This window comes from Alosa pseudoharengus, unplaced genomic scaffold (genome assembly GCF_046254945.1).
Source record: "Alosa pseudoharengus isolate Yale_2024_CS ecotype anadromous, Long Island Sound unplaced genomic scaffold, YU_APseudo_1.1 YU_APseudo_1.1_scf_18, whole genome shotgun sequence".
NCBI lineage: Eukaryota > Metazoa > Chordata > Actinopteri > Clupeiformes > Clupeidae > Alosa > Alosa pseudoharengus.
Genome location: NW_027468650.1, coordinates 23,457,588 through 23,479,244, shown reverse-complemented (window position 1 = coordinate 23,479,244; position 21,657 = coordinate 23,457,588). Strand labels below are relative to the sequence as shown.

At 40.3% G+C, this 21,657-nt stretch overlaps 1 protein-coding gene across 2 annotated transcripts in view; it reads left to right on the top strand.

The window, feature by feature from the left end:
* gramd1c (GRAM domain containing 1c) overlaps positions 1–20,556 on the top strand; it is a 39,559-nt gene extending 19,003 nt beyond the window's left edge. The window contains exons 5-18 of one of the 2 annotated variants that reach the window (XM_076290638.1): positions 1,552–1,647; positions 2,463–2,543; positions 4,414–4,538; positions 5,147–5,297; positions 6,380–6,539; positions 10,045–10,188; positions 11,546–11,664; positions 12,075–12,217; positions 16,232–16,335; positions 17,347–17,517; positions 17,957–18,023; positions 18,571–18,690; positions 19,007–19,112; positions 19,238–20,556. In XM_076290638.1, the coding sequence (XP_076146753.1) occupies positions 1,552–1,647; positions 2,463–2,543; positions 4,414–4,538; positions 5,147–5,297; positions 6,380–6,539; positions 10,045–10,188; positions 11,546–11,664; positions 12,075–12,217; positions 16,232–16,335; positions 17,347–17,517; positions 17,957–18,023; positions 18,571–18,690; positions 19,007–19,112; positions 19,238–19,306 (1,656 nt within the window). In that variant the 3' untranslated portion in view covers positions 19,307–20,556. Of the gene's footprint in view, positions 1–1,551; positions 1,648–2,462; positions 2,544–4,413; positions 4,539–5,143; positions 5,298–6,379; positions 6,540–10,044; positions 10,189–11,545; positions 11,665–12,074; positions 12,218–16,231; positions 16,336–17,346; positions 17,518–17,956; positions 18,024–18,570; positions 18,691–19,006; positions 19,113–19,237 lie in introns of both variants that reach the window. The other variant, XM_076290637.1, reaches the window with a different exon arrangement.
* The last annotated feature ends 1,101 nt before the right edge of the window (positions 20,557–21,657 follow it).

Below are 21,657 nucleotides of genomic sequence, written 5' to 3'. Positions count from 1 at the left end.
ACAACAGCTCTTCAACTTTGGCCCGTTAAAATGTGTATGAACAGTCTAGCGACGCATTTCATCAAGGCCCATTTGGACATGTCAGTTATTTGCACCACTAGATGTAAAACAGCATTTCGTTTCAGACTACTGTTACTTAATTTGTGCATTAACAATAACGTTTCAGACTACTGTTACTTAATTTGTGCATTGACAATAAAGTATTACATGAACTAAAGATGACTAAAATCTTATGTAGAAGAAGAAACATTCACAAAAAAATCCATCCATCCAAAAATGACCTTTGTTTTTGATAGCTGTTGAAAACGGCATGGAACTGACAGAGATGTTTTTGTAAATAAATAAATAAATAAATAAATAACATTATGCTGATACCTTTTGCTTTTCCCAAATACAATGTAGCCTACAGGTGTAAGTGACCTTTCATCAATCCAGTTGCAATGGAACTGTGATGAACTGCCCTACTTGTGATTGTTTAGAGATTTTAAAGGTTTTATAACAATGCTACATCTTCTTTAGCTATTCTACAATCTATTCACCTTTTCAGCACCAGTAGGCTACTTTCTGTGCAGCCGCACACACACACTCAGGCATGCCAAACAAGCATACACAAAAGTTTCAAGAGTGGGGGATGGAGTAAAATATGGAGACAAATTGAAGTGTGATTTATTTTCGCGGAACGGATGTACAGGACTGAGCGGCGGTCATATTTTGTTCCGCTATGCGGTACATCTAGTTTCATGAGGGTTACACTAACTTACTAACTTACATACTATTGGGGCAGGTCTCTCGGCACACTGCCTGATCTTTTCCTCCTAATCTTAATGTAGCCTCTTGTTTTAGTGTTACCGTTTACTTTGAGAAAGTTACCAGGTCCCCCTGGTTGAAAAAAATAATACATTTCTCACCCCCACAATTGAAATGGAAATGGTGTGATTTGGGTTTAATGCTTCCCTTTTTTATGCCAATCTCAGGCCATGTCCCTGGGTCAGAAAAATCCAGTGAAAGCTAAATTCTTTGTCCAGGTGTGCCCTTATAAAGGTTAAGCTGAGTTGTGCATGTTTGGAGAAGAGTGGAGAAAAATAGAATGAGAATTCTTTCATCAATTCTGTGGTGGTGTCTTTTACTTAATGGGCATATTTATTGAAGTAATCCTAAAGTAATCAGATTACGTTACATGTTTTTGGTAATCCAACTGATTATGTTACTGATTACAAAAATTGCCATGTAATTTGTAGTCAGTAATGGATTACATTTCAAAGTAATCTGACCCAACCCTGGTGATAGTACTGCTTCTGGAAAAAGGATACTGCTGTTTAGAGTTAATGCCATTTTATATTAATTAAAAAATTACACGCAAGCAATGGAAGTTTTTGACATACAAATGTTTGAAAAGCACAGGTTACCATATTGATTTGGAGACACTGTGACACTTAATATCCCTGTCAATACTCCCTGTACACAATGAAATGCTCATCTAGAAAACAAACCACAGTTTTACATTTTCATGAATATGCCTTCAATCTTTTTGCATATGAACATTTTTCACAGATTGTCGTGAACCTGATGGATATCACAGCCATGACCAGAGAAAAGACAGCAAGATGGATTCCAAACGCTATTCAGATCTCCACAGATGCAGAAAAGGTATGCTGCTCACCCTGCTTAATTTTTTTAGATTTATTTAGCACACCCTATTTTCCTAAGCAACGTATAGAGTAATGCAGGTGTTCATTTTGCCATTAGTGTGTGTGTGTGTTGATGGTAATTTTGATACCACAGATGAATAGAGACCCTGTCAGATCAATAGCATGAAAAATCAGGAACAGAGTTTATTTACAATGATGTGCATCAAGGGAGAGACAGCATGACTTCACCTAAAGATCCATCAGCTGCTCTAACTAGACAAGGAAATAGTTAGGGTTTAAGTAGCCTTCCAGGCTGACGGGATATGGCGTTGGTCATTCCATCTCACGTGGACTACACTGAATCACACTCTGATTAAAGGCAACCTGGCAATCCGGAGCAGATAGCTACTGACGCAACCATGCAGAACAGTGAAACACTGCAAAGTCATAATATTCCCGCTTATCTCTAAATACAGTCACACACAGATATACACAGGGACAGTACAGATATCATAGTCATTACATAGAATCATACTTTTTAGTATCAAAGTGATCCACTAATAAGAAATGCAGAACATTAAACCACATATTGGAATATTGGGCATAATGCAGAACATTAAACCACATATTGGAATGTTGGACATAATGTTCTATTCCACTTTCTCTCAGTGTGCCCTGGGTATATCACATCAATGAACCCTTTGACTCTACCATTTGAGCTACACAAACACAAACATGGAAGCAGTTCCAGGGGCATGTTTGGGAAATGTATTTATCTAGATATTTATTTGTATTTTCATAATTAATGTGACTATTTGTTTACTTTCCATACAGCTGTTCTTCACATCATTCGCAGCCAGGGAAAAAAGTTTCCAGAGCATATTCCGGATGTGGCAGAATACCTTGCTGAATAAGGTATAACTCTAGCTGTCTAGTCTAGCTGTTTTGTCTTGTTTTGTCTACGTGGTTTCACACTCTGTAGGCTGTCTGTTTGTCTGTCAAGTGTGAATAGTGAACATAATATTTGTGTGTCGAGTATGCCACACGTCTTTTTCCAATTGTATATATTTTTTATATATGTATGCATTTGTACATTTTGAATGCAAACCAAACACATATGTGAGCTATTCTGTAGCCAACAATGAGATTTATGGATATTGCTCAACTCACAGACTCAACAGAGCCCAACATCAATACTTAATATAATATAATCTAATCAATTTAATCTTTAATATAACAAATTAAATCCAACTCAGGTTTACATGCAGAACAAAACAATTTCAAATAGTTTGAAATAAATAAATAAAAAAAAAAAAAAAAAAAAAAAATTGTTTAAAGACGTTTTATGTAGCTGATGCTTCACACCTTTAGACCAAGTACAGGGAAGTATTTTGTCCATTAAAAGACTCAGATAAAAGATGAGGCAATAACAACACTATATTGTGTCATCAGAAAGACACAAGAGAGCTGGACTAACATGTATAAGGTAGGCTATTAGAAGGTTAGTCTCTTAGTTAGAATAGGTTTTACGACTGACCCTAAAACTACAAGAAAATGTAGGATTGCTGGTGGTTCTGAAACGTGCATTTCCAAAATGTAAACAGTACGCCTTGTGCTGCCTATTGCAGTTTCTGGTTAGACAAGAAACGGTGTCAGGTAACCTGTTGCTTTCATATGTAAAGTTTCCTTGTACAGCCCTCTCTGTCCATTGTGTGTTGTTCCTAGCATGAAACTATACTCTGAAGACCATGGGTTGGGTCGGGGGACCTCACGCCTGAAAAAAACAAGTCTTGTTAAATCAGTCTCGTCGTCATTCGGGAGTTTGACAAGCTAGCAAATAAAAAGAAAGTTCAATGACCTTTGAGGTGTGGCTTGTTAGGTTACTGCACGAGCTCCCTTAAAGCAAACTACAACTACGCCTGACAGACAACGTAAAGAAACTGTCCTGATGTTCAATATACAGTCTGAAATCATTGTGTGAGTTAATTATGCTAAGAAAGAATTAGTTGACTTTGTTACTACGCTAATGGGCGGAGCGCTCTATGGACTTGCCGAAAGCGAGATAACTTCCTGATTTGGACAATACTCATTTGACAGCGCACAGCAGGTATAGTTCGCATAGGTGACGAGGCAGGTAGTCAGGCTGGCAAACTGGAGGGAAGAAAGCGGCTTCAACTAAAGTAAGTAAATTAAGAGGTTATTTTGGTGTTGGTTTGTTTAATACACGAGCGTGCGTAATGAATGGCCTGCGCAAAATTCTCTCACAAGCTAAGGTGTTTTTTGGTTTGTTGTTTTTTCTTTCTTTCTGTGATAACCATATGGCTGTTTGAGTGCACTTGTTCAGGAATTGGTGTTAAACAGCGTATCTACCATTGACATCGTCAATTTGTACTTGTATTGTTTTTCTTTTGTTAGCCTGTTTTCCACCTTCACAGATTGATATGTCACTTCTATGATTAATTTACTCAACTTTGCCCTGGAGAGCGACTCCACTCTAGAAGCGTTAATGCGCTATTGGCACGGGAGTAGGCCTAGTATCGACTAATGCGGGCATATTTTATGATGACCTGACTGTAACTGCTGTGTTTGCCCATGCCCGGTTGTCCTAGGTGAAACTTAACCAGATAAAGATCAAGTTCAGCCTGAATCAGGTTGGAGCTGTGCGTTGTAGAAGTGAACAATGTGAGAAGAGGCGAGATTAGGTTTAAACAGGCCTTCTTTCTTTTGACAAAGAAAAATGATCGGAACTGGTCTCTTCATTTTAATGTGTGCCTCTCTCTTGCAGCCACTAACCAGACAAGAACTGTGGCAGATGGTCAAGCAGCACTATGGAAATGACTTGGGTTTGAGTCACGATGAAATGGATAACGCACAGATATCAGCAGATGCCAATACACCCACCAATCCCAGGTGCCATGATCGACTTTCCCACACGCGTCTTGTCCATCTGAATGTGTTTAGGTCTTAAACAAAGGAAGGACTTGTTGTGTTGTTGAAATGGGCAACAAATGGGCAAAATCATAATTGAGTTTGTTCATTCTTCATTGCTTGTCTTTTATTTTGTGTCTGTCTTCCTCTGTTAGTCAGGCAAAAACACACACAATAATATTGACAATATTTAAATGCACCTTTTTATGGTGGTGTAGAGACAAATTATATGAAATATATGCTAAAACCTACATCTGGCACATTGAAAGGGCCCTGTTTGAGTCAAATCAGTCTTTTAGGATTCCCCATCCTTGCTGTGCTCTGCTGATGGTTGACGCTTAATGTATACCCCGCACACGCACAGGTGAACACACTTGAATCATAGTACTCAGACTGATTGGTACTGGTATTGGTAGAGAACTTTGAGTTTGTGATGCTTTGGCTTGTCAGCTACTCCTCACCAACTCCGCGCAACACAGCGCGTTAGACATGCTTCAATTTACCTTTTTTTCCAATGTCACCAAGTTGCCCTTTGAAAAGTGCCCAAATGAATACATTTACTAACGGACTCGTCTCTCCATCTTTAGCAGCCTGATCATGAAGTCAGAGGACCAACCCGGGAGGCTGGAGAGGCCCACTACACTCCGTCTCCAGCAGGTGGAGCTAGCCTCTTATGAGGCCTCCACGCCTCTAGGGGACGACACGCAGTCCTCACAGCAAAGCACACTCTCACCTAACGGGGTTTGTTTGTTTACAGCTGTTTTGCATTCACTTTTATTCTTTTGCCTGGGGGGGTATACTACACGGCAAGATTAGTGATGTGTTGAGAATAAAGTAGGGGCAGCCGTGGCCTACTGGTTAGGGCTTCAGGCTTGTAACCGAAGGGTTGCGGTTCGATCCCCGACCGAGTAGGAAAATGTGGGCGGGGGAAGTGGTTGCTCTCCCATGCTCAGGAGGCAGGGGCTCTAGTGTCCTTGAGCAAGGCACCTAACCCCACACTGCTTCCCAAGCGCCGCTGTAGTAGGCCGCTCACTGCTCCGGGTTAGTGTGTGCTTCACCTCACTGTGTGTACACTGTGTGCTGTGTGTCTTTCACTAATTCACGGATTGGGATAAATGCAGAGACCAAATTTCCCTCACGGGATCAAAAGAGTATATATACTTATACTTATACTTAAAGCCTGAAGTGTGTTCAGATTTGAGAATCAGTAAGATAACAGCGACAGACCTTTTTTCTCCACTTCCTGAATTTGAAAACACCTTGGGCTTTAGGCTCAGCATACGTCTTATCTCATTTAGTAGTATGCCCATCTGATGTGTTTATCTAAAGTAACAAACAGGATGGGTGTGGTGCTCCTTGGGGGGGGGGGGGGGGGGGTAGTTCTTCTGATGGGCACCTTGTTCTACCAGTTAATCTAGAGAGACACAAGTGCAAGCCTGCAAATACATTCTCAAGAAGTCTTTTTGTTTTAGTTTTTGTCAGATACATTTTTGGAGTGGTGAGGTGGGTGAATGGGGTTGTCGTTGTATAAGGAATGCAGCTATAAGTATGGAATTACTTTTTTGTTACAGTTACATGCCAATAACGTATTCATGTAAATTGCTAGTTTGAGTTTAAGTTTGAGTTTATTCACAATACCACTTCAACATTACAATAAACCAGTAAGGGTACAAAGACAGACGGGTAGAGTGAATGGGTCCCTCAAAGAAGCTAGAAAAGCTTATAGGTGGGGGCCCATGGTTCATGAAAGGGTAGTGGTACAGACAATGATATCTTATTGATATGATTCTTACCACTGGTGTGTGTGCGCCTGTGTGTTTTAGGATGACTCCCGCGGCACTCCACTTGGCCAGCGGAGTCCTGTGCCTTCTCTAGACCGTCACAGCTCTGAGAGGTCGTCCAAACGCTCAAACCTGGACCTCAACGCTAATGAGGACCGCCTGTCTGAACAGAGTGAGAGCGCAGAGGAGCCCGAAGAACCTGGTCAGTCCTGTGTGTTTGTGTGCACAACTGTATGTCCATGACCAGAGAAGGCTAAAATACTGTGTGTGTGTGTGTGTGTGTGTGTGTGTGTGCATGGAAGCACGTACTTGACTAAAGGAGGCAGAAGCACGTGGTCAGCCATCTGTGTGTATGCATTTGTGGTGTCTGTGCTAAGCAGAGGCGCATCCTCAGATCCGTGTACAGGGCCGGCTCTAGGCAGTAGCCAGAAAGCATTGTGTCTTGCCCACCCAAATAAAGTTAAGAATTTTTTTTTCAGTTGTGCATCTGTACAATGTGTAGCCTCAAACCCAGTTTGGATGATGAGTTACAGAGCTAGCTCCCCCCCCCCCCCCCAGAGTACTGTCGGTACGAAAGAAAAAAAAAAACAATCGGTGCTGTCTACCTCGACTAACTGCAGCCAACAGCTAGATCAGCCAGGCAGCTACAGTGCTACACTCTGATTTTAAAAATGCCGCTAGAATGTAGCACTGTAGCTGCCTGGCTGCTCTAGATGTTGCTGTCTAGCTGCTCTAGCTGTTAGCAGGGCAATAATACATCAAAATGTATTTTAAAATAAAATATTAAAACCCTAATTTTAAGTGTATCAAAATAAACTACAAAATACATCAGCCACACCATGTATCAAAATAAAATACTGTATTTTTGTATTTTGAAAGTACTAAAATACTCTTGAAAGGGAGCATGATATATAATTTTGCAAACCTTCCATATGTGTCTATTTAATCTATTCCTTCATCAATACACTGACTCTGTTGATTATGTGGACAGTGTTTGAGAGCAACAGCTTTTCTCTGCCTGTACGAGACATGCTATAACCTGCAAACAGTGAACAGATCAACCATGCTGACCTGCCTGTAACATCTCATAGCCATAGTAAATACTGTATCAGAGATGCACTCAGAAAGTTACAACTGAACTTGTCAAGCAGTACAAAGTGGAGACTCTGACATCGTCAGTGCATGCCCAGTAGTGTTGTCACGATACCAAAATTATGACTTCGATACGATACCTGACATAAATATCACGATGCTCGATACTGAAACGATACTATGGCGAAATCCTAAGATAACTGGAAAAGAAAGGACTCAACCTCCTCCAAGTGTATTGAGTCATTTGTGTTGAATTCGGTGCACTTTTGTAGTGTTCAGGTCAATTCTGGGTTCTAAACTTCTCAACTTCCTACATAATTATTATTTTTTATAGTCAGTAAAATAGTAGGCCTACTTTGTGTGATTAAGTCCTTTATTGTTTGTTATAGTTAATTTACATTGTGTTGTGTTTTGGCAATAAAGTAGCTTTAAATAGCCAAACTAGGCTAGATCAGCAGTGTTGAAATTACTGCTTGCAAATCACTAAATGCTATGCAGAGAGGCCTAATCTTTAGGCCATTTGATGTACAGTATAGGCTACCCTAGGCCTTCCCGTGTTCATGGGATTTCTTTGACAGTTGCAAAGGGAAAAATGTGAGGATAGTCTTCTTTGCGCCCAGTGTACAAGTACGACGTTCCAACCACTCAGGTCTTGTCAGATAGGCCTACACCATTACCTGTCTATTTCTTTGATAACATGATTTGCTACCACGTAACAATAAGATGCTATTATTATTAGGACTCAACACGCTTTGGTGGTAATATATGCTGTGGGCTTTAATTAGCGCATTTCGGGTAGCCTATCCTACATCTGGGCAATAATTATTGAACAAATTGCAGTCTACATGAGATGACAAATATTACCAGTAGTAGCCTAGGCTACTGACCGAACATGAAATAGATTGTTTGGTAGTGTTGGTACTGTTATTCTGGCGTGAACATTGCGCTTTCAGCACGTTAGCACCCAATGATTACAGCTCGTTATGTCTCGTCAAAATTAATTGATGAAGGAAGGTTCGCTTTATCCCAGAGAACCATACTCGTTTCACTTAGGCTAGACTAAAACAGAAGAGAAGAACTTGGCACTAACCATGTAGTTGTGTTTTCTATAGCATATTTGTTAACCTGTCGTTCTTTGAACTCTTTAAAAATGTTGGGATATGTCTGCAAGGTGTTTAGCCAAGTTTCATGCGTAGCCTACTACTTTTAAATGACTTTGAAACATATTTTACAAACGGGCCACTGTGTAGGCCTACCTGATGGCTTGCCTTCACTATCCGCGATAAATAGTTTAAGATTTCACATCACCTTTTGTTTTATCCACAAGACCGAGGACTGTCGGCAAATAACTATGTTGACGTTGCTGCGCACTCACTCACTCAGAGCTGCCTGCTTGACACGCCCACTTGTCTAGATGCGTGCAAGGAGCAGTGAGAGCAGCAGTTCACACAGACACAGAACGTTATTATTTTGTTATTATAAAGTATCGATTCTAAAAACGTCGGAAATCGTATCGTTTTTTGCGTGAAGGCATCGTGATACCTTTTTAGTATCGATACACCGTGCAACACTAATGCCCAGACTGAGCAATGTTGCAGGGCAACCACATAATTGGTTCCATGTGTTCCGATTGGATGATTAAAGTTCTCAAGAAACTTGAGCTTGGTATGAGAGGTGGTGTATTGTGTATGTGAGCAACCTAGAAGTTACTCATCTTGCACTGGATCATCTTTCTGAATCTCAATATTATAATCACAACAAGTCTGGGCAAATTACTAGGTCAGCACCATTCAGAGGCTACATTCACTTTTATGATCACATCTCCAAAAGTAGGCTATTGGTTTTACCAAAAATAAAAAAAATACACACCTATAAAGTATTTTGATACAAAATATGAAGCCATTTTCTTCAACAAAATGAAAACAAATGACAAAATACTATTTTGTATTTGAAATACCTGTTTTAAATACATGTATCAGAAATACCGCCCATCCCTGGCTGTTGGCTGCAGCAACTCGAACTAGGTAGTACCGATTGTTTTTATGTTTTGTGTTTATGTACATTTTGATAAAATTTGGCCACTTTGCTATGTTGCCCACCCAAAATTTCTACCAGCCCCCCCAAATGTAGTAGGCTAGAACTGGCCCTGTCTGTGTATGTGTGTCTGTGGTGTATAATTGTGTGAGTGTAAGTGTATAGCTACAGATTTGAAAGAAGGGTAGGCTTGCCCCCCAGCCCATTAGCCCATCCCCCACAATCGTGTTGCTGATGCAGGTGCATTGTCAACTCCTGAAGGTCATTTGTGTTTTGTTGCTTGTTTGTTTTTGTTCATTTGTTTTTATCACTTTCTCAGGCAGTTTTAATGCCCACCACACAAAAAGTGGAAATGAAGCCACTTTTCTTATGTGTCAGTACAGCACAGTCCAGCCCTGTCCAGTTCAATGTTATTTTTCTCATTGTCAGGCTCTGTGTAGATTTACTGACACCTCTTCTCTCTCTCTCTCTCTCTCTCTCTCTCTCTCTCTCTCTCTCTCTCTCTCTCTCTCTCTCTCTCTCTCTCTCTCTCTCTCTCTCTCTCTCTCTCTCTCTCTCTGTTTTGTTACCCCCTCCTGCAGAGGAGGAGAAGGAATGCCAGGCACAGGTGCAGGGCCGTCTCTTTATAAACCGTGTGTTCCACATCAGCGCTGAAAAGATGTTTGAGGTGCTCTTCACTGATTCCAACTTTAACCGGAGGTTCATGCACGTGCAAAAAATCTCAGGTGACTTCATTGGACATTATTAGGGGTCCAAGCAGTGAAGCTGCTGGATTCTATATTGTTCTTATTCTGATTCTTCCTCATTATTATTATTCATTCTACTGCAGAACATGTTTGATTGCAAAAACGTAAAGTGCCCACATCCAAAAACATGTGCTGGATAAAAAAGTATTGCCATAGAAAGTCTCAAGAAATATCCGCACACTAGCTTCCCTTTTACTTGTTTATTTAGAGTAACACCAGAAGTTACGTTTCGAGCCTCACACCATACCCATTTTTGAATAAGTTGAAAGAGAAACTAATCTATTTCCTTCGGGCTGTTCATCCGAATCTCTCAATTTGGTACACATTATCTACAGACCATGTTGACAAAGATTAATCAAATTTCAGAGTGTATTGTATTTGGCATTCAGACATTATTGTATTAGACAATACCTTTCACTGTCAAAGTTCCAGCTTTGCTTGCTTTGATCATGAATTAGCAAAATACCAAAATGTGTATAATACCTTTGTTAATTGGCATGCAAGCCAACTCAAGAAAGTTAGGCCGTAGCCCTTTTAACACAATTATCAGGTGCTATGCTGAGTCATACAGTACGGCTTTTGCAGGTCAAACCAGTAATGATTTATAGTAACTTCCATAAGAGGCAACTACCTCATGTAGATACATGGAGCAAACCCATTATGATCAGAAACGTCAATGAAAACTGAATTCCCTGAGATAATTGACCTCTGCAGCTGCCAGCTCTGAAACGAGTTTGGCCCTGATCTTAAATCCAGATACAACCCAGAACCTTGTTAAATCCGGACCATATCTGTTTTGCAATCAGAGGATATCAGGAACCTTGTATAAGAGTGGAGTCATTAAGTGGCCTTCATGCATTGGATGGGAGAGTAGTGTGAGTGAGCGGGCCACTGTCCAGACCTCAGCGGTACGCTGATATGTCCCTCGACTGTGTGCCATATGCCTGAGTGTCAGCCAGGCTAAAATAAGCCCCTAGGTGACATCAGTCTGTGATTTCCTACCTAAAGGGATCCTGTTTTTTTATGGTGGTTCTGTTTTTCTTTAATGGTGGTTTTAAACAAAGCCCCAAATGTGTAACAAAACTGTGTCTGTTGTATCAACCTTTGTATTGATTTGATTTCCTGGTTTGTGTTGTGTTATGAAATATGTCACAGTTATGCCATATGTCAAATGCCATGATCATATGTCACACTTAACAATGATCCCCTTTGTAATAATAACTTGTACACTTTGGTTGTGGAAACCTATGTGGCAATAACCCTTTTCCTGATTTCTGATGTCCCTTTTAATCATGAATTTGATTTTTGTTTTTGTCTGCGTTCTGCGGTTGTTTAGGGGCAACCTCCACGCCCTGGCAGAGAGACTCTTCGGGGAGTATGAAGAGAACTATGAACTACACAGTAACCATCACCAACCCACTGGTGGGGAAGTCCTCCACCGTCACAGAGTACCAGGTCAGACAGAGGACTGTGTGTGTGTTAGGCTTAGCCGGAAGAGCAATGGTGCCAAGGTCATGGATTAATTTCACTAGGAGCATAAGCGCTCATAAAATTAATGCGTTTGGTGTACTCTGTGATTTTAGATAAGAGCATCTGTTTAATGACTGTCTATGTGTGTGTGCGTGTGTTTGTGTGTGTGTTCAATTCCATGGGGGCATCTTTGTGTATGTGCGCACAAGCACGCATATGCATGGTGGTGTGTGTGTGTGTGTGTGAGAGTGTGGGCATGTTCAATTCTGCGGGTGCATCTTTGTGTGTGTGCGCACAGGCACTTACATGCATGGCACTATAACTGTGTGTGTGTGTTACCTCTCTAATATGGTTTGCACCTTTCACACACACTTCTTGTTATGGCCGGCCTTCAGACTTTATACAAGGAGTCTCGGGAGGGTCAGTACTACATGGTGGATGCTGAGGTCTACACACACGACGTGCCTTACCATGACTACTTCTACACCAAGAACCGCTTCTGCATCATCCGGAACTCTAAGAAGAAGTGTCGCCTAAGGTGAAACATCAGTTAGAACATGCATACATGCAAAGTTTCTGTGCATAAATTAAGCCTAGTGTTAAACCTAGCCTCATAGACTAAACAAAACTCCATTTAAGTTATCTTATTCCAGGAATAAGTTTAATCCATGGCACAGGATATGAAACATGTGTTATCTTTGGTAACAGAATGTCTGTAAAAATTGTCAGATGATGAACTAACCCTGGTAGAGTTGAGGTGTAGGACATAGAACAGTATGTTAACACTTGGGGAAGATCACATGGTAACGGAGTTACACTCCCACTAGATTTTGTGGTGCCACTCAGTAATTAATTAACTAAAATTTAAGAACAATGTCAGTTTGTATGTGCCCTAGTGCTCGATAATGGAGTCACTGAAAATCACTTTTTTACTATTAAAATCAACATCATCAAACATGCAGTTCTCAAAATATAACATTAAGAAAAACTCATATAGAAGTGTTTCTATACTTGTTTCCTATAATATGACCAAAGATTTTGTCACTGACTAATTTTGATGTACTTCTAAGACATATATGTTTCATAAGTCATGGTAACGGAGTTGCATGGTAACAGTTACAAATGTTCCTATTGTTAAAACAACATTTTATTGTTTAAATTGTGACCATACATATCAACTTTGGGGCTGTTCAGAACATCTCATTTTAAGATATAGAAAGAATTCTGTGACTTTGCTGTAACAAAGTTACACAGATTAACCTGAGAATATTTACTTGCATGAACATTTTCAAAGGAAATATACTAAATTAAATGTCCTACCAAGAGCCATATAAAGGTAGAGTTGCGACAACTCCATTGACGCTAATATTCCATTTTTTTTTTTCAACAATGGCAGCTAATGGAAGCCTCAAATAGTTCCCGGAAGTTAACAATTAATAATAGCAGCAGTGCAGTAGACTGTTTGTAGCCAACATTTCAGACTCAGATTTACATTCCTTTGCCTCATCCGAATAATAATAATAATAATAACAGTAATAGTAGTAAAGTAATAGTAGGCTATCAATAGCCTAATTATAATAATAAACGATGTATCGACTATGACTTATCTGCTGCTCAGTCTTTATCAGTTCCTCATCAAATAGGCCTAAATTAAAAGAGGCTAAAAGCCCAATAAATGTGCCACACGTAATAGCCAAATATAAGATACTTGCCTATCCCATTTCAATTAGGCAGCACTACACCACCACGAACAAGCTGTCATTAAGTGTTTGCGTTTAGTAGGCCTACAACTTGACGTGACGTTTCTTGGGCATTTAGCTTCACCATCACGTCAAGTTGTAACGTATGCGCAATGCTCATCTAGGCTATGGATTTAAGTGGCTTAAAGGCAGCAAAAGTGGGATATAGTGCAACTGCTTCCCCAAAACAATTCCTCCATAACTGTGTATTTAATCGTTTGATATGTGGATAACTTTCAGTGGACTAAACAAAAGGTAAAGATTTTGTTATCACAAGGCTAGCTGGTTCGTTATATGGTGAAGCATATAGCCAACTTTTGTTTGCAGCAGTGAAGCTGAGTTTGTTGTTAAAGGAACCGTATGCAAGAAATGTATTTCAATTAATCATAAAGTGGCCCTGATATGTCACTAGACATTAAGAAATCATGTTCATTTCAAATACTTATATCACTGACAACAGTAGTCCGGCCAGGATATTGTAATTTAAAAAGTGAAGTTGCAGCCCTCAACTGATGTTGATGTTGTGTTTTGTCATGTCATGTTGTGTTTTGGCCTGATGCGCCACCCTCCACCTATCTACTAATCACAAAGTCAGTAGTGTTTCGGCATCCGGGTTGCCAACCTCAGGGGGGAGGGGGAGGGGATACAACGCTCTAGAGTAATTTCAAATTGATTGCAGTACCAGTTTTGGCCACAATCTTACATATGGTTCCTTTAACATTGTTGGTAACTGTAAGTGAATTTAACCCCAACATACAGGAACCACAACACGTAGTATGGCTTTGCCCACAAACTCTGGTACCAAGAGGAGAGCCTGCTAATGTAAGGAAGAATTCCTCACACCATCAGTCTCTGACTCTGCAGCCCAAAAGCTGTGTCTTTTATTGTACAGATGCACACAGAAAATAGGAAGCAAGACATAGCGACTTCATTGTGACATACTCTTATGTCACCCACCCACACACACACACAGACAGGGTGCAGTTCTTGTCTGTCTGGGTGCACAATTAACTTGTACTCTCTGTTCTTAGAACTCAGCACAACAGCATTTAACTTGAATTCTCTGTTCTTAGAACTCAGCACAACAATATTTCTGCTTACACATGGTTATTCAATGATAATAATAATTTCCTTACAGTAACATAAACGTTTCTTCAGTTAGGAGCAGTAGCCTACTGTTTTTTTTTGTGTTGCATTCATTTTCATTGGCAAAAGCTAGCCTAATATGCATGAGAACCTATATAGATTTGAGGGAGCTGCAGCTTAGCATCAGCACGGTCATAACACAGCAGGCACTAGCCCAGTGAAGGATCGTGTAAACCCCATCCCCAGAAACCAGTTTCAAACCAAGCTTGCGCTGATATGATGCATGATCACTGATCAAATTGCTATTTTCTGACAGGATGAGCACAACCATGCAAGTTCTCTGAATCTCAATTCTTTAGCCTAGCATCTTAATGCTGTATTCACAGCACGGTGAATGACAAACGGTGACAAAATGCTGTTGTTTATGAGTTCATAGCTGGTTATTTATCAAGGACTATATCACATTTTATATGTTATTATGATCACTCGCATCGCATTACCATGGGGTTACTGTGTAGGTAATGCTACGGTTAACTTAACATGCCCACCATTACACTGGAGAGATGTTAGAAAACCTTTAAACTTTTTTTTTTATTCTCCCGAGACGCTAGCTAGTTAAAGGAACCGTATGCAAGAAATGTATTTCAATTAATCATAAAATGGCCTTGATATGTCACTAGACATTAAGAAATCATGTTCATTTCAAATACTTATATCACTGACAACAGTAGTCCGGCCAGGATATTGTCATTTAAAAAGTGAAGTTGCAGCCCTCAACTGATGATGTTGTGTTTTGTCATGTCATGTTGTGTTTTGGCCTGAGGCGCCACCCTCCACCTATCTACTAATCACAAAGTCAGTTGTGTTTCGGCATCCGGGTTGCCAACCTCAGGGGGGAGGGGGAGGGGATACACCGCTCTAGAGTAATTTCAAATTGATTGCAGTACCAGTTTTGGCCACAATCTTACATTTGGTTTCTTTAAGGTAGTTCGCTCATTATCTCAGATCAGTGAAGAACTACCAGAGAAAACGTTGGGGAGAAAACTCAAACAAGTTAATGTTAGACTTAGACTAGCTGTGTTACAGTTTCTCGTTGCAAAATTAAAATCTCCATGCGCTTTTGTAGGCTACACGCAGTCTCAAAAACACTGTTTACAGCTCTTGAGTCACGTACTAGGTCTTTTTTTTTTTATAACGATAATTTAGATAGGCCTAGGCTACTAGAAATTAATATTAAGTGACACATACTTAAAAGCGAGGACCTAGAGGACTTAAAAACCCTTTAGATATATATTTTTCTTCATTTTCTTGTCACAACTATAAAAAGGGAAATATGTATAGCATAAACAAAAATAGAATAAGAAAAAAGTTGGTAATATCTTTCACAATTTTCAGATAAATATGCTTTTCAAGAGCACAAACCCCTAATGCCTGACACTTCACTTCATCATTATCTTCAAAATGCTGTTTGATCTAGAGCACAAAGAAAAAACTTCAACCTGTTTTGGGAACTTTAACTGATTGGTAATCATACCAGATGTGTAACATTTTATTTTTTCCCTAGATGTTAACATGCACATGATCTTCCCCACTTGGAAAAGGAACTTCCGAATACTGTTTTTAACACTCTAAAAGAAAGTGTTTTTATTCATCACTTTTCTATGCTTTTGGTTACTGTATCTCTCTCTTCTCTCTCTCTTTCTTTTCTGTCTCTATCTTCTCTGTAGGTTGTACACCGATGTGAAGTACAAAAAGCAACCGTGGGGTCTGGTGAAGTCTTTCATCACCAAGAACTGTTGGAGTGGCCTGGACGAGTATGGCAGGCGCCTCGGTTAGTTAGTCTCTGTTGTCCTCCTCCACCTTTTCAGCCTTTCCTTCCTCCGCGTCTGAGGCAGCCTCTGTCTGTATGCATCTATCTTTTTGTCATTCACCACGTGTTAAGGGGCTGTAAGGTGCCTCACTGCCTCTCTGTCTGTCTGTGTCTGCCGGTTTCTGTCGGTTTCTCTCTCTCTCTCTCTCTCTCTCTCTCTCTCTCTCTCTCTCTCTCTGTCTCTCTGTGCAGCCGCTGTAGGTCAATTAGCTGGGGTGAACTGCCAGCTGACAGTAAGCACTTCTCAGTAGACAGCTGCCCCTCCCCTCCTCTGAGGGAATGCATCCTAATGGCCTTTCTGTGAGGTGGAGTGGGGATTGGTGTATATGTTGGGATTGGGGGGGGGCAGAAGAGGGGTAGTAATGAACAAAATTGACCAGATCAAAGTAGCTCTTAAAGGCTATTAGAGAAGCGAGAGTGGTGAGCTGGGGCAGTGTCAGTAACCCCCCACACTGGAAAAAGAGCATAACTCGCGTCCATTTCCTGAAGGTTATTTTTGCCATTCCGTCATCAATTACCAAGAGGCCAGGAGGCAACGAGCACACTTTACCCATCTGATCAATGCCTCGACCTTCATGCCGGCCTTTGCTGTGGTTTAACATTGAAGCGTAGGGCAAGAGGGTAGTAGATGATCTCTGATCTTGAAGAATACATTGATGTGCCTATACATCTATATCCATAAATCCATTGTAGATGTTGGGTGGATAGCAGCACAGCTGTTTATTTCTTGCCTTGTTTGAAGAAGTTGGATTTTTTATTTATTGTGCATATGAACTACATTAATATGTACTCCTCTCTATGTAATTTATGTAATGGTTTAATAATGATTTTTCCAATATTTTGACTTTCTCCATAGTGATGCTTAGTGCTTACACAACAAATGACCTTGGAACCATAATGCCAATGTGAACAAGTGAACCTGAACTTATTTGTCTCCTTATCCAAATGTCAAACTGTACAACCCATCAACAGAGGCTGAGCTATTAGAGGAGGAAGCGGAGCTGACCCAGGGCCCCGGGGATGCTGGGAAGATGGCGAGCCTGCGGAGGAGGAGGAGGACCTACAGTCGGAACTTCCAGGAGCACATGAAGCCTGGGAAGCAGTACGGGCCCGACACAGAGCAGCGCAGAGAAGGCAATATAGGTAAGTGTTATCCGAACAAATCAAAATATTTGTTTGGAGTTTGAACATTCTTAAAATGGTTGTGTGAGACACTCTTAACCGTAAATATTTGTCTTGGGTATGTGCATTACGCTTGTAAATTGCACTGTAAAAACCCAACCCAACGTTTGTTTGAACATTTTACTTTACGATGTCTTTGGAAGGACCAGATATCATATGCAAGATATCATATTTAATCTTGTCAGATACGTGTGTACACTGACTGTAACTGCCACAACTGCCACACCATTATCTACAGTGTTACACAATACTTTGTTCACTGCCAAGTTCACCTCAGTGTTCATGCATATCTTACAGGTAACTTTCAGTGACTCATTCAAACTATCCTAGAAACCCCACTCACTCCTGGTCACACCAAGTTATGTCATGCTCTCTTACATAGACCATTGTCTTTTTCTAGGCCCCATGGATGTGAAGAGCACCCACAGGTGGAACATAGCCACCATTGTGGCTGGGATGAGTTTCATGTGAGTAAAGAGAACAAAAACACTTATGTCTGTCTCTCATTCACTTACTTGTGCACACACACACACACACACACACACACACACACACACACACACACACACACACTATACACACACACACACACACACACACACACACAACACGATACATACAGGTACCCTGTGGTTTGTGTGACATGATCATGGGTGGTTAAAAAATCATGAATGAATTGTGTTGTGCTTACAGTGCTCATGCACATCTGTATTAAGGCAGTTTACCCTGTATAGCTGATATTTTTATGCAACCTTTGTGCCTACCATTCCAGCTCACAGTAATTGAGTGGATGTTGTAGGTATCCTGTGGTGACACATTTCACAGTTTAATTAGTTCAGCTAATAGAGCTCAGTGTGTCTCAGATTGGGGTTAATTAGCTTGATTCCCAAGGACCACACACAGTGCTCCAGGTCACTTTGAACTCCTTCTACATGCCGTTGTAGTAATTTGCCTAGTAAATGATATCCAAATATCCAAACCTATCTGTCCGTCTGTCTGTACGTGTCGTTATAGTCTTCTGATCCTGACGGTGCTGAACCTGGGTCTGTTCTTTAAACTGTGGGCCATGGAGGATGTGGCTCATCGCATGTACTTAAGCACCAAGCATCGGCTCAGGGAGAGGGCAGAGCCCAGGTGAGACTACCTGCAGCCGGAGCTTTCTTCAACATTCTGCATGTCTTACCTGTTTTTAGTTGTTTCCTCTAAGTGCCTGAGATAGGTTTGAAAATGGTGATGCGTGGGATTGTTTCTATTTGGATTTACAATTGTGCCATACAATATTGTGTGTTTGGGTGTTTTCAAGTTCAATTTAAATGATAACATGACATAAATGATAACAAGTTCTCTATTTTCTATCACAATTTACATTTAACAGTCCAAAAACAGAACTAAGTTCAATTTAAAGTACAGCAGTCCTCCTTCTCAGTCTGACCAGTTCTTCATTCTTTAGCGTTAGTCCAAATCTTGGTCCCAGGCAAAGCACTCCACATCGGACCCATGAGGATATGCACTTACTCCGAGCAGTTCTACAAGACTCAATCAACCTTTTAGAGCAGGTAAAGCTACCTATTTGCTCTCTGGTTCCGTCTCATGTGTGTGAGTGGTATTGTATGTCCAGAGTGTGTACAGTTACAATTACACTTTAAACATCTCTTTTACTTATTCCTGGCTCTTCTTGTAGCTTCGGAGTTCTTTGGTGGTGCTACAGAAGAACTTATTGGTCCACAACAGAACCACAACTCCGCTATGAGACCTGTCTTGTATACAGTGTGACGGGGGTGGTCAGTTGCTCTCAGGATCCATCTCGCATGACGCACAAACCCGAGAAACGTCACCGTGGAGACGTTACTCACGAGATGGCTGGTTACTATGGGTATTGCCTCTGTGGGCATCTTTTTTTTGTGGCAATATCAGGTGGCTGTGTGTTTCCATGTGTACAGCCAGGAGTGCTGACTAAGTGAAGGAAGGTGGGAAAACAGGAGGGTTTGTTTTCTCAAGTCGTTAGTTTCTTGTCCTCAGTTGGGCCATTATTCATTTGATTGACAGATGTGTGAACCTTTTGCTTTGGCCTCATTTTGACTTCAGTTCACTCTTGAGCCAGTTTAGGGTGAAGTCCTTCATTTGATCCAGTTAGGCCTGGAGTCTGTCAACTGTAAATGTGTCATACGTAAACATATATCCCTGTTTATTGTTTCTGCTAAATACTTGTTTACAAGCTGACATTGTGTGTTTAGTGAACAGATATCTTGATTATTTCATTTTGAGAACTTAAGGGACAACAGTTGATAATGTGAACCTGTACATCTTTGATACTACCATATGGCCTTCTAAGTTAACTTTTTTGCACATGTTCATACATTGTCATTTTAATTTTTGCAATATTTTATATTTTATCTGTCATGTCTCACTAGATGTTAATATATTTCTGAATGTGATTCCATGAATTTTATTTTCTCTTTAATGGGTTATGTGTGGTGTAACCACTAGGGTGCTGATGCTCCGTATATTGCTTCCAGAACTTGCATTTTCTCAGGGATTATTCGGCTTAATTATGTAAAACAGAAATTCAACTTTCTGGTAGAATGTTTTTTTTTTTCTTTGGATTTTAAACTATTAAAGCTATGATCCATACATGAAAATAGTTTTCATACAGCATAGAAAAAACCATCACCACTTTTGTACACTATGGTTAAATGTAGATACATAGGCCTATTACAAAACACTGTGACTACCTTTCATAAATGTTGCCTTCACATCACTACCTTGTCAGTTTGGCGGACATCCTGACTTGGGCTGGCCTTAGACTTAGTTGTTTAGTTTTTTTCTCAGTATGGCCAAGTTTAAGTTCACTAACCAGCACACAGCACTACACAATCATTGGGCAAAAATGCAGATTTTTTAATTGATTTCAGTTCAGCTGCACAGATGAGTGTTTACATGAAGTTTTTACTGATAAATGAATGGTTATTAAAGGCAATTAAAACATGGTGGTGGAATTGACATTTGCTTCCTTGCCGTTTTTAGTTTTCCACTTATTATTACACAACGTTTTGGAACAGTTAAATGTGTTTTTCCTGAGTCTGGGTGAAACACTCCTGATTGGTGGCAAACATCATGAGTGCCACTTTGAAGCAATGGGAGAGCAGCTCTGCAATTATGACTAGGTAGCCCTTAAATGTGGTGTGTCACACAGAATTTATAACACATGGTCAGAAATAGATTTCCAAAAATATCATTGGAACTGTCTAAACGAGAGGTGAACTATTTCACGATGAAGGCTTGTCTTACCAGACAGAGATTGATCTACACAATGTTTGTAGGCTATCTTTCTGTTCAGCACAATATAGACTAGGCAACCTCTGAACCCTCCTGTTGTGTTGGTCAAATTTGACCGATTGACAATTCTTTTCTCTCAAAAATATTGTTAATTTACTCTGACCATCACGAGGCTCCATGACTTTAACACAGGGCATCTGAACAAATAAAACAAATTTTGATAATTTTCATAACAATTTGGGTGTTTTATTTAACTTAAGAACACCCACGTGTATTCCAGGTCAAAAACCAGCCACTAGAAATAAATGGGTGAGAAAATGGTCATTGTATACGATTTAATCCAGGCACATACCGATTGATCAGATGGACTGTTAGGCTATCTGTGCTTCTGTTCTGTACATTTACACACACACACACACACTTCCCCTCTTTGCTTCTATGCCAGCCCCCACTGGATCCTTTCCCCAATATAATTCCCCTTTCTGAGATCAAGTCAATGACGCCTGACGGCCATAAATAGCAAATAGAAGTTAAAATAGCAAATAGAAGTTAAAAATATCCAATACAAAGTTGATACAAAGGTCTGTCACAACATTAGATGATAATATATTAGGCTACTATGGATTTATAACAAGTTAAATGCAGTGGTCATTTTTGACCGGGAACTCAAAACACACTTCAGGTAACAATCAAAGTGTTAGAAGACCCCTATAAAACATGTTTGTAGGCTATTATATGAACGTATAGTTTTATCAAGTTCATGAGAGGAAAGTAAAGGGTTAGTCTCTATTGACGTCAGGATATAGCCTAGGGAAGAGCCTCACT